The following is a 12,924-nucleotide window of genomic DNA, read 5'->3' as shown; positions in this document are numbered from 1 at the left end:
TATTCTTGAGCCTTTGTGGTCTGATTTGGAGAGAAGGTTGTGTTGTTGTTCTCCACCTTCATCATTGTTGCCAGAACTTGCCGCACCCCCCTCCCTTTTTTTGCAGCAGAAATGGTATAAGATTGCTTTGAAAGCCATACAGGACCTGTATATATTTATTACAAGATGACTAGAAGCTGTTTTGGATGTCAGTGGGTTTCATACACTGTATTAGACAGGGTACTGTGCTGTGTTTTTGGAGTTTCCATATTTTTGTCCAACCTCTGCATAGCTGGCTTGATTGCCTTCACTGGGTCGAGCATGACACCGGGCTCTGTCTTACTGCCACAGGGCCATTCCTCTCCTTGGGGAACTGTCACTGGTGACTAACGCCCAAACCTACAGATGCCAGACACTCAGATCATTACCAAACATTGTATGCAGATAGAGTATCAACCAAAACACCAACATAGTTCACACCATATGCTGTCGTCCATTAGAACATGCATAAACGGTAATTAGCAGTAACACAAGAGCAATGGAGCACAGAAATGGTGTATCTGTGAGTGATAGTTTTGTACATTTCGTGTGGGTGAGCTGGTGGAGTGTGAGGTGTAACAACAGTCCTGCCTTCAAACCCCACAGATGACAATGGTTTATGCGTGAAACTGTTTTATGGGACATTGTTTTCCTGACTTTTCGAGAGTTTTTAGAAATGTCCTTTTGTCAGTCTGCTTTCACTTTGTTAGCTGAAAGTAGCAGACCTATAGAGTACATTAGTAAAGATAGGTGTTGTGTTGCATTGGACGTGTGGGACAGAACAGACACCACTCATGATGAAGCAGCTAGTGCATTTGTAGTTTCACAGAGTAAACATAAAAAATTGGAACAGTAGAAGAAATGAAAATATTGTGTCACATGTGGGGAAGTATTAGTATTTTCACACATAATACAGTTAAAAAAAAATCCTCATTTGGGTATGAACCCAGGACCCATGGTGCGATGATCTAATGCTTTACCATCTTTCCCCCAGAAGCCATATGTGTTAGTTACTTACAGTTATACTTTTCCTGTGCTCTGTAGATATGGTATTACTTTTAATTAACATGTACGCTCGTTCTACTGGATGACAGCACATAGTGCAAACTAAATCGAAATTTTGGTTGATACTCTTTAGACACAAAGTGTTTGGTACTGATCTGAGTGTCTGACATCTGGAGGTTTGGATGCAAGTACAAAAATGTTGCACGTATGCTATCTTCTTAGTAGTGCACTATCCTATTGCAACTAACATTTTCAGCTTAAGCACCTTAACAGTTTTGGGTTCATAGTAGATGACCAAGTTAATCTGGTGTCAGACATAGTGCATTTTTCTGATTGTGACACCCTGTGCACTTCATATAAGGAGTTTTTGAACAAATGTGTTGTAACTACACAGCTCACATTTCTCTGAAGTCTTTTGCTGTGCCTAAATTTTGTCAAGTTTGCCCACTTCCATTTGTGATTCATGAGTCTGTTCAGACAGTAATCTCTGTAGCCCTTCTCCAATGTGGAGCCTGAGTGGATGGTTCGGATTTTCAAGGCCCAAGATGTGATAAGCCTTACAATCATCATTGATGTTGACCAAGCAGACTTTTCACTGGTTCGTGATGCCTTATAGCTCCATTCCCACCAACAGGGTTCGTCTGGCCTTAGTTCTGCATGGGTGCCAGCATCACACTATTTTTGACCTCCGTCTCGTGCAGTGACCATCCTACAGATAGGCCTGCTTACATAACATTTTGGACACAGTTATATTGGCCTTCTTCTGTCTCTACTGAATAGAACAGGGAGGAGGCCTCTGCAATTGTGGATGAAACATTGATTTCATCAGTGATAGTTTTTTGCAATATGATATGGTCCATACCCAGAAAACTACCATGCTATGCTGTAAATTATTTACTGAATATCTTTGTGAAATAAGAAACTTCCCTTGCATTCTGAATTCACATTCATACTGTCATCTTCCACTTGCTAGTTCTTCCCTGTATCCATTTAGCATTTCAACTGCACTAGCAGAAATATCTCTCCAACCCATCAATCAAGTTTGTTAAACAACTAAAAATTTATACAAACTGTAGAGCTGACTAGAACAAAGCAACAAATCATCTAGAAATTCTTGGCTGCTGGCTGTACGTATCAGTGGCCAGTACATGAACTGCTTCTCAGTGCCTTCACTAGACACTAGAGTGTCATCCGATGATGCCTTGTGTGTGCCCAATTGGAGAGAAGTCTGGTGATCGAGCAGGCCATGATACATTCAACATTCTGTACAGTAGGTTGGGCAACAGCAGCAGTAGGTGGGGGAGCAGTATCCTCTGGGAAAACATCCCCTGAAATTATGTTCATGAATGGCAGCACAGCAGGTCGAATCACCCTGTTTATGTATGAATTTGCACTCAGGACATGTGGGATAACCACAGAAGTCGTGTTGTTGTTGTACAAAATCACAACCCAGACCATAACTCCAGGTGTAGGTTCAGTGTGTGTAGCACACAGACATATTGGCTGCAGGCCCTTAATTGGCCTCTACCTAGTCAACACATGGCCATCACTGGCACTAAGGCAGAATCTGCTTTCATCAGAAAACACGACAGGCCTCCACTCTGCCCTCCAGCAAGCTCTCGCTTTACACTACTGAATTCGCATATGATGGTGGTTTGGGCTCAGCAACAAAAATTGTAAACACAACAATGTGCTGTTTTCTTTTCTTCCTCGCAACCCGTTTTAACATAAAATAAGAAATTTGTATGTGTATCAGCATATTATTAGAATATAAGTATGGAATATGAATCACCTGAAACTTTGTAATCCTACCCATTTGCAGATAGAAACTATGCAAAATAATGTCATTGAAGCTACTATCCTCACAGAATCAGCTGCTGGAGTGGTCTTTCTCATACCCAATATGCCAAAGATCCCAACCGATTAATCCACTCATTTTAAGCAACTTCAGTTCCCAATCAAGGTTTCGTTCTCAATGAGAGTAACAAGGCTCAAGGTTAGAGAGAGGGTAGGAGGAAGTGGACAGAGGGTGTAGGAGAAGGAAATTAAGATATATACTCAATTCCAGTTTATATTTAGCAACTGCAGATCATTAATCAAACAATGGAAAATCTGGGATGGAATGTAACAATATTATGAAAAGGAAGTTGCTACTCGCTATACAGTGGAGATGCTGAGTTGCAGACAGGCACAATAAAAAGACTGACACTAATATAGCTTTCAACCAGTCAGGCCATTGTCAAAATTAGACAACAGACACACACATACACACTCGCACAAATGCTACTCTCACACACATGACTGCAGTCTCAGACAACTGAGGCCACACTGCAAACAGCAGCTCCACTGCATGATTGGTGCACCCTGTCTGTTTACTTCCCTCCCTTTCTGCTGCCCCCCCCCCCCTGCTCCCCCCTGCCCTCTGTGTAACCTCCCGACTGCTCGTAACTGCCCTACCCTCTTTCCACTTTGTCCCTTTGTGCTTCCCATAACAGCATGTCACTGTCCGCCACCCCTAGCCTATTATCCCTCCCCACCCCAGCCTCCTCCTTACCCCCACCCAGTCGCCACACCCATCGTGCTCTGGTGCTGCACCTTGCAGTGTGGCCTCAGCTGCCTGCGACTGCAGTCGTGTGTGAGAGCTGCTTGTGCGTGCGTGTGTAGGTGTGTGTCTGTCGTCTCTGAATGAACACACAATATTCATACAGTGCATAGTCTAGAATACTGAATACTGGTTTTGAGTGTTCCCGGACAAACAATGTTCACGAAAAAAACACGAGTTTGGTGGTTGTGTTCTTTTATTTTCCTGGATTGCTCAATGTTCAGGGTTTATAACTGTGGAAGTAATAGTTATACATGAAAGTCGGAATTAAGTTTCCTACAATTTTGGAGATTCTGTCTGGAAAATGGATTGAATGAGAGACGAGATAATTTTGACACCCAATCTATAATGTTTACAATGAACTTTCCTGAGCACAGTTTTGCATGTGACAACATAGTGATGTGTAATTGTGTTGATTTTGGATCTAAGATAAGGATTCAAATTTTTAATAATAAATGAAAAGCACCATTTTGCTTTTGCTCTACAATATTGTAAAGCAAAAGCAAACTGGTGCTTTTCATTTATTATAATGTTGTTCTACCAAAAACCAATGGAAGATTCTGTTAATATTTTTAATAATAATTAATAGTAACAGATTGATGCAAGGAAATAACTGACAAAGGGAAAAAAATCTAGAAATATAGTGTTGAGCAAAATTAAGAAAGTGGTGGTGGTTGTTGGGATGTTGAAGGGGGACTAAACAGCTAAGGTCATCAGTCCCCCATTAAGAAAGTAAATAAAGGTATAACCTCTGCACCACTGAAAACTGTTAATCTCTACATAAGTCAATTTTCAGAAAGGTTTCAGATGACAGAAGAAATTGAAAACACTTGAGAGGATTTTCTACTTTTACTTTTCAATCAGTATCCAATGAACTTGAAGCTAAGAAGTCATTTATTGAAGCATATTTTTCAGAAGTGAAAGTGCAGGCAATCTGCAATATGCTGTGTGCAGAAAGCAGGACAAAAAATGATATGACTACTGAAATTTGTTGTTATTTACGCAACACTGCCAAAGTTGCAGTGAAAATTAAGGACAACATGGTGTGTAAAGAGGATGGTGATGAAGAAGAGGATGCAGTCCAAGTGCATAGTGACAATAGATTGAGTGTACTTGAAAAGAAGATAGAAAAAGTTCCTGATTTAGAAGCAGGTGATAAAAATGTAATCAAATTCTCACCACATTCTCAACTAGACCAGGGTTAATTTTCCTCTGTTATTTCATGATGATGTTAAGGGTGCTCTTAAGTCATGTAGTGGCAGTGACTGACATCTAGTTAAAAACTGGATCATGGGCTTTGAAGAAGCAGCATTTTTAATGGGTTGGAGTCCACTGCTTGGTGATATTCATAATGACTCGGTACATTATTGAGAGGGTAGAAGAAGGTTCAGGGACAAAACTTCTACTTCATGGTGCTGGTAGTGTGGAAGAGTTTAAGAGAACAAATAAGGCATCAGAAAAGAGCTGCGAAGTTATTGCTGAAAGAAAGAACAAAAGTTACAGCAATGAAATCTTTGTAAACTCCAGTAAGAAAGATGCTAAAGACTCAGGTAACAGAAATGCAGAAAGTGCAGCTTGGGATCCAAACAAAAAGTGTTGCAGTTGTGGTGTCAGTCGAGGTCAAGTGATTACATCCACAAGAGCAAGGGAAAGAGATGCTTCACTTACAATGAATTTGGCCATGTCTCATCTGAATGCCCATAGCAGGGAGTAATCAAAAGGCAACAATGAATGCAGACATTTTTCAGAGGAATATTAACAACTATAAATTTAAAAATGTATGAATAAGTGACTAACTAAGAGGTGATGGTGCTAATTGACTGTGACTGTCAATTTATTATGAAAAACATGTTCGTGAGATTATGGATGCTCCAAGGTTTCAAAATACAGGTGTTGCCTTGACATGATTTGGGAAAAACTTGATTCCTTCATAAAGGTATTTGACAGGCATAGAAGAAATTGATGATGTGAAATTGAAACAGATACTTTTGTGGTTTCTAGAGACACTATGAATTTAGAAGTGGTAGTTGGGAATGATCTTCCTGACCAAAATGAAGTTTTAATTTTAAAAAAAGGAGTTAGTATTAGCAGGCTAGAAAGTGCTGTGTGACATAACTATGTCAGTGCATGAGAAAAAGCATGTTGTAATTGAGATTCAAATTCAAAGAGTTTGCCCACAGATGGATCACAGTCTCCTTCATTGTGGCAATGCCAGACCACAAACAAGTGCTGTGACATCTACAATCTGCAACAAACTGACACCTTGGGTTCACTGTCATCAGTCATTCCTCTCACAATTCTGATTAGGTCCCATCCGATTTTCATCTGATTCCAAAACTTAAACACCTTCGAGGACTTCACTTTGGTTGTGATAAAGTGATGCAAGCAGAGGTTAGGTTGTGGCTCCATTAACAAAGTCAAACGTTCTACAGTGACAGTGACATTCTAAAGATGTAGAACGTTAAAATTGTAGGAACAGACTGCTACTTGCTGTAAAGAAGACATGTTAAGTTGCAGATAGCCACAATTAAAAGATACTTACATAAAGCTTTCAGCCAGAGCCTTCATCAGTAAAAGAGATTTACACACCATTCATACACACAAGGAAGTACATCTCATGTCCTCAGCACCGCCAGGTCCAGCATCTCGGGCCGAAAGCTTCTTGTAAGTACCTTTTAATTGTGCCAGTCTGCAACTTAACATGTCTTCTTCACAGTAATTAACAAGCTGTCTTTTCCTATGTTGTTGGAGTTTCCATTGTTTCATGTAGAATGTTAATAATATTTGTTTTATTTAAAAAGATTTCAGAGTTTTCACCTAAAAAATTCAGAGGCATCACTTTTCATCCATCACATGCTCGTAGATTTCTCACACATTCATAAGTTCTTTGATGTACTCCTATCAACAGAGTTTAGTCCTCATGTTACCACCTTAATGAGTGTTCTGTGTAGTCATGGTGAAGATAATTTTGTGCTAGTATTGAGTTCATGGCCTGTTATACATGGTTATGCAAACCTTTTATGAGTCTCATGGTTTTCAATTCATCCAGTGGAATGTTGAACTGCATTTGCATCTAATGTACAGCTTTTTAAAGTACTTCATTTGTTTTATGCTGTGTGCACATTGTTCATTAGTTTTTATTGGTGTAATCCTCTTGTGAAGTTGGTCGCTACAACCAAAATCAGTAGAAAATGAATAATAAATTTGTACCCGTGATGGGAAATGCAAAATTCTTTATTTTCCTGACAGCTGTAATGAGTAATCTCAGAAAACTGTTAAAGCTGACTGTTTGTTTCAAGTAGCACTGTTAGATTGTAGAATTGGTGTTTCAGTACTCAGCCACAAATCTTAACTTCAAAATTATTATAAGCAAGTACTGAGAAGATTTTGGAAGTTTATTAAAAAAATTTTAAATGTTATTTTGTGTGAGTTTCTTGTATTTGTCAGTTTGTATCACAGTGTATCAAAAGTCCAGTTTGTCCCTGTTAGTGTGATGATGTATTTTCTCTTAAGTTTAGAGCTCACTTGTCCTCCTCTTGACATAAAGTAATTCTGTTCCCAATGGTTGGTATGCTCAGCGTAAGAAAGATGGGATGCCAGAGGTCCTTAGAACTCACTTGCTTTTTATTCTGATTACCTTTTTCTTCTGTGACACAAGGCAATATTCTCAAGTAAATCTGCCAAAGGAGATGTGTGATTGGAGAAGGTCAGTATATGCAATCTTAAGATAGTCATTTGTGACTGCATCTCTCAGTTTCCACATGAGATAGCAAATTGCTGCTTTTCTCTTGGAATCAGAAGGAAAGTCTAACAGTTTTGCGTTTTGCTTATGTACGAATAGTTAATCCCAGAATTAGTTCATGTGTATTATCAGGGCTATAAAGGAGTTTGTTAGAATAAAACTGATTCATCGCTAGTTACAGTTTTTCCTGTGTTGCCTGATGCAATGTGGTGATGATTTTGTGTGTATTGAGCAATGTCATTTCATCTGCGTAAAGTATTTCTGAGTCCTGACCTATGTGAGGAAGTAACTCATTAATTGCAACAATGAAAAGAAATTGACTGTGGACTGAACTGTGCAATACACAAGTCAATGCTTTTAATTGAATCAAACTGTCTCATGTTGCTCAAATAGGACTTCGTATCAGCTAAGAGTGAGTTCTGTATGCCATAAAACTACAAAATTTCAAGTAGGATGTTAAAGGGTATTGAGTCAAAGTCTTTAGCAAGGTGAAAAATCGAAAATCTCGTAAAATACTTGGGTGTAATAGTTTGTATGGATATGAAATGGAACAATCACATTGCCTCAGTTGTAGATGAAGCAAGTGATAGACTATGTAGTTCATTTGTTGAATACTAGGGAAATGCAGTCAGTCTACAAAGGAGACTGTACACAAAACACTCATATGACCCATCCTAAAATATTGCTTAAGGTTGTGAAGCCCATACAAAATGGGATTATCGAGGGATATTGAATGTATACAGAGAAAGGCAGCACAAATCGTCACAGGTTTATTTGACCCATAGGAAAGTGTCATGAAGGTGCTGAAAGAAGTGAATTACCAGATGCTTGAGATAGATGCAAACTATCATGTGAAAACCTACTTAGATTCATCACTTTCGTGATGAATCTAGAAATATGTTACAACCCCTAACCTATCACTCCCACAGTGTTCACAAAGACAATGTGCATCTGTCATTTTGCTTGATTTTGTTTTTCATCTCAATTACTGAGGCCAGGAATTAAAAGTATTGTCATCCAGCTTGGACCAGCTGCTTACAAGAATTTTTATATGTTCTATTCATTCTGTGTGTTAACTCTCCATCTCTGCAGTTTTCAATATTTATTTTTCTTGTTTAGGGCTAATGTTGATTAATAGTAAACAGGAGTAACATTTCTGAGTTAGTTAGCATTGAAGTTAGCCAATCAGTCCATTGTGCATGCAGTTTCAAGCAGTCCACCAGATGCAAATAGTGGCAGTTGTTCCCATACCACAGATGGCAGCGCATGTGACTGCTCAGCCTTTGGCTTAGGTTTATACTTACTACTGTCCATGCCCAATTTATGTACGACTATGTTGTTTGGTTTTAGGATACTGAACAAAGAGTGATCCAACCAACCAACTTTAGAGATAATTAATTTGGAAACTGTGCAACATATCAGATTTTTTCCTTAACAATTATTTCCCAGCACAATCTACCCTTACAAACTTTTCAGACAGTTTCTGACCACCTCATGGGTACACAAAGCCCTAACTTACATCTGCTAATCTATCGATAAATGAATTAATATATTTTTCTTTTCTTTCTGCCCTCTTATCCATTTAACATTAGGCTTACTGTTGATTGATGAGGATGTTAAAAGTAATGGTTCATGACCTGCAAGAGCTCCACCTAAGGGTGTAACTTCATAATACCTTTGAAAAGTTAACTACAACTTTATCCAAGCAAACATTATTCCCTGTTGGACCGTAGTTTGTATGGTGTAAATTCAGTGGTCTTAAGATATTGCATCTACACCTGTACTCTGCAAGCCACCTAGCCACCTAATGATGTGTGGCAGTGGGCAACCCCCCCCCCCCCCCCCCCCCCTTCGTCTTTACATTTGCAAATGATGCATGGGTATTTTTCATTGTGGTCTTGTGTGAGATGTATATGGAAGGAAGTAATATGCTGCCCAAATCTTCTTTGACTGTAAACTCTTAATATTTTCAACAGTAACTTTCTCTGTGATACACAGTGCCTCCTTTGTAGCAATTGCAACTGGAATTTGTTGATACCACTATCATTGGTGCAGATGCTACACTATGCAGCACAACTCTCTTCATTTCTGAACATCTATTGCAACCTTCTTTCATTGAACCACAGCTTATAGAGTCCTGAATTCAGTCACAAATCAAGTCCAGTACTCCACAATTTCATATTTTGTTCAATAAATGACACCACAGACCTGTATGAAATAACCTCCGAAAGTCTAGGAAGATTGTATCAACCTGGATGCCTTTGTCTGCAATGTTCTGGATTTTATAGGCAAAGAGAACAGTCTATTTCACAAGCTCTCTCTTTATGGAATCTATCTTGGTTTTTGCAGAGGACATTTACATTCTGCAGAAAAGTCATAAGACATGAGTATGGTACATGTTCCATAATTTTACAACAGATTGAGGTCAGCTATTAGGTATGTGCCTCAATGTGACAACACTACTTAGAAACTGCAGTGACCTGTGCTTTTTTCCAGTTACTTGGTATTTTTAGTTTTTTCGTTTTTAAAATCTCACAGGTACGTCATATGATCCAGATTCCTTTCCACTACTGAGTGATTTCAGTTGATTATCTATTCTACGGTCACCCATCTCAGTATCTGCCATATCTATTTAAGAGCAATAATTAAAAGTAGGAATCATATCTTGCTATTATGGTTTGTGGAGCAGTGTAAGAAGGTTTTGTGGAGTGTTGAGTCATGTTATATTATATGGCACTCAAATGGGAAATTTTGGCTCAGCAGAAGGCTGGTGTAATTGCTGGATTGTGTTGTGATGAGAATAAATTTTAGTGATTTTAGGTGTACATTTTTTTTAATTGCTCGGTTGCAGAATTAATGCAGTTGTTAGGAGAATGTTTTAGCTTACAATATGCTTCCCACATTTTGGAAATAGATTGTAATTGTACCTTCTCTAAAATGTGTCCCTTATATAAGGACCATTGTATCGTGATTAGAAGAAAATCAAGCGGATTTGCTGGTCAGAGTGGTGATCTAAAACCTGTCAGACATGTTTGGGATGAACGAGAATGTCGATGGTTCTGGCTCAATTTTCACGAGTATCTGCCTGAAAGATGAGTGTAAACAATTTACACATTAAATTACCAAAACTTAGTCATTAACTTTCTCCAGAGGATACTCACTGGAATAATTGTGAAAGGCGATTGTGTGTACTTTTAATTACATGCAGCTGGCCTCATTGGAGTGAACAGCAAATGGTGTTCAAAATCTTTTGGTCACGTGATTATAAAAATCATGTGCTAGTTACAGTATGTACTGGGGGAAAAAAGTACAATTATGTGCTGGACTAACCACGACCAGTTTATCTGTTAACTTACTTTAGCTATTACTGCAGTTAAAATATTTCCTTTTAATTCCACTTGTGCCTTCATTCAAATTACTTTTTTTTAAGCCTTTCTTATGTTGGGCATAGTTAATACGTATATATAAAATAGAAAGAAACTTTCACATGGGAAAAATATATTAAAAACAAAGATTCCAAGACTTACCAAGCGGGAAAGCGCCGGTAGACAGGCACAGTAAAATAACACACAAACACACACACAAAATTACGAGCTTTCGCAACCGGCGGTTGCTTTGTCAGGAAAGAGGGAAGGAAACCCACATCCTTTCATCTTTACTTTTCCTTCCCTCTTTCCTGACGAAGCAACCGCCGGTTGCGAAAGCTCGTAATTTTGTGTCTGTGTTTGTGTGTTATTTTATTGTGCCTGTCTATCAGCGCTGTGTGTGACCATTTGTGAGAATAAGTCAGTGATATGTAATGTTGCTAACATTTTTATGTTTTTATGTCCGTGTATTAAAAATACTTGTTCTTCCTGTTTCGTGTAGGTTCTACGTGAACTACGTGGTGCATTATCTCAAATGAAACGAGATGATTCCTGTCGAGCTGTTCTGCTGACATCGACTGGTGGTCTCTTCTGTCAAGGTGTTGATCTGCACTGTGTGCTGCTTTCAAACATAGAACGGCGGAAGGCAGTAGCACAAGAATTTGCTTTTGCAATCAAGTAATTATTATTGCATAGACTGTTTATTTTGGGGAGAAATATAGTGTTTCATAAGTAAAATAAAATGAGAATTGTAGAAAAGCATGTTGCTTGTATATAACTGAATTAGATGTTGGAACGTTAACAGGTAAGAGACGTGTGTGAATATACTCTGGATTGTTTTGGATGCTCTTATCTCATTTGTCTCTCCAGCCTGCTAGGTCCAAATAGAACATTTTTTCTCTGATCCTCTTGGCATTTAATATTATAAGCTTAATATAAAGAAAAACAGCGGAGATACATCTAATTTTATATTGTGACAAAAATTTGAAGCAGTTCAGAGAACTGTGATTTAAAATAACTCTCTCTCTCTCTCTCTCTCTCTCTCTCTCTCTCTCTCTCTCTCTCTCTCTCTGTGTGTGTGTGTGTGTGTGTGTGTGTGTGTGTGTGTGTGTGTGTGTGTGTGGGCGCGCGCGCGTGCACCAAGGGATGCGTGCGCGCACGCATGGTTGTTTTCTTTGCGCGGGAGGGGGGGGGGGGGCACACCGCGTGTTTGCAAGGGAGGGGGGCACACACCGCGTGTGTACAACACTTTCTCCTGTAAAGGTTTTCAACTCAGTGTTAGAAGCAATGGAGGCAATATCCTGAAATTATTGTGTGATTTGAGTTGGAAAGTGGAGGAGGTGATTTGTAATTTTTCATGGAATTCTAAACTTTCTTGGGTTCACAAAATTCATAGTACAAAGCTGTATTGGGTTCGTTAATTGTATTACCGGTTTCAGTTACAAGCCATTATTATCCAGCTCGGAACTCAGACAAAAATGTTTTATGTATTGTGAAGATATGAGTTATTTTTGAGTTTCGTACCAAATGATAGTTTGTAACTACAACTGGTAGTATAGTTAAAGAATCCAATACAGCCTTGTGTTATGAATTTTGTCAATATTTAGCTAGGTTTTCCTGGTTTGTTTGTGGAAGTTGAACACACATTGATGGCTGAACATTTTTGAAGTATTTAAATTAAATACAATATGAAATACCACTACAAAATTGTTTTTATTATGTGGAAATAGAAGTTTACATACATTGGAGCGAAAAAAGTAATTTTGAGTGTAGGGACTTTTATTGTTGTTGGTTTGATGCAGCCCTTGATGCTACTCTATTCTGTGTAAGCCTCTTCATCCCTGAATGACTACGGCAATCTTCATCCATTTGAATCTGCTTACTGTATTCATCTCTTGGTCTCACTCTATGATTTTTGCCCCCCACATATCCCCCCAGTATTAAATTGGTGATCCCTTGATTTCTCAAAACTTCTTCTATCAACCAATCAACTCTTCATTACGTTGTGCCACAAATGTCTTGTCTCCCCAGTTCTATTCAGTACTGCCTCACAAGTTACCTGATATACCCAACTAATCTTGGTCATTCTTCTGTAGCACCCTATTTCAAAAGCTTCTATTTTCTTCTTGTCTCATTTGTTTATCATCCGTGTCTCACTTTCATACGTGGTTACACTGCATACAAATACTTTC

General features: G+C 38.7%; 1 protein-coding gene across 4 annotated transcripts in view; it reads left to right on the top strand.

Moving 5' to 3' along the window:
* Positions 1-12,924, top strand: part of LOC126355957 (uncharacterized) — a 93,689-nt gene that overhangs the window by 18,828 nt on the left and 61,937 nt on the right. For all 4 annotated transcript variants that reach the window (XM_050006547.1, XM_050006549.1, XM_050006548.1 and 1 more), the window contains one exon: positions 11,235-11,410. In XM_050006547.1, coding sequence (XP_049862504.1) covers positions 11,235-11,410 — 176 coding nt within the window. The remainder of the gene's footprint in view (positions 1-11,234; positions 11,411-12,924) is intronic.

The sequence above is a fragment of the Schistocerca gregaria genome, chromosome 3 (genome assembly GCF_023897955.1).
Source record: "Schistocerca gregaria isolate iqSchGreg1 chromosome 3, iqSchGreg1.2, whole genome shotgun sequence".
Taxonomy (NCBI): domain Eukaryota; kingdom Metazoa; phylum Arthropoda; class Insecta; order Orthoptera; family Acrididae; genus Schistocerca; species Schistocerca gregaria.
The sequence above is the reverse complement of the archived record's forward strand: the minus strand, read 5'-3'. Positions and strand labels throughout refer to the sequence as shown.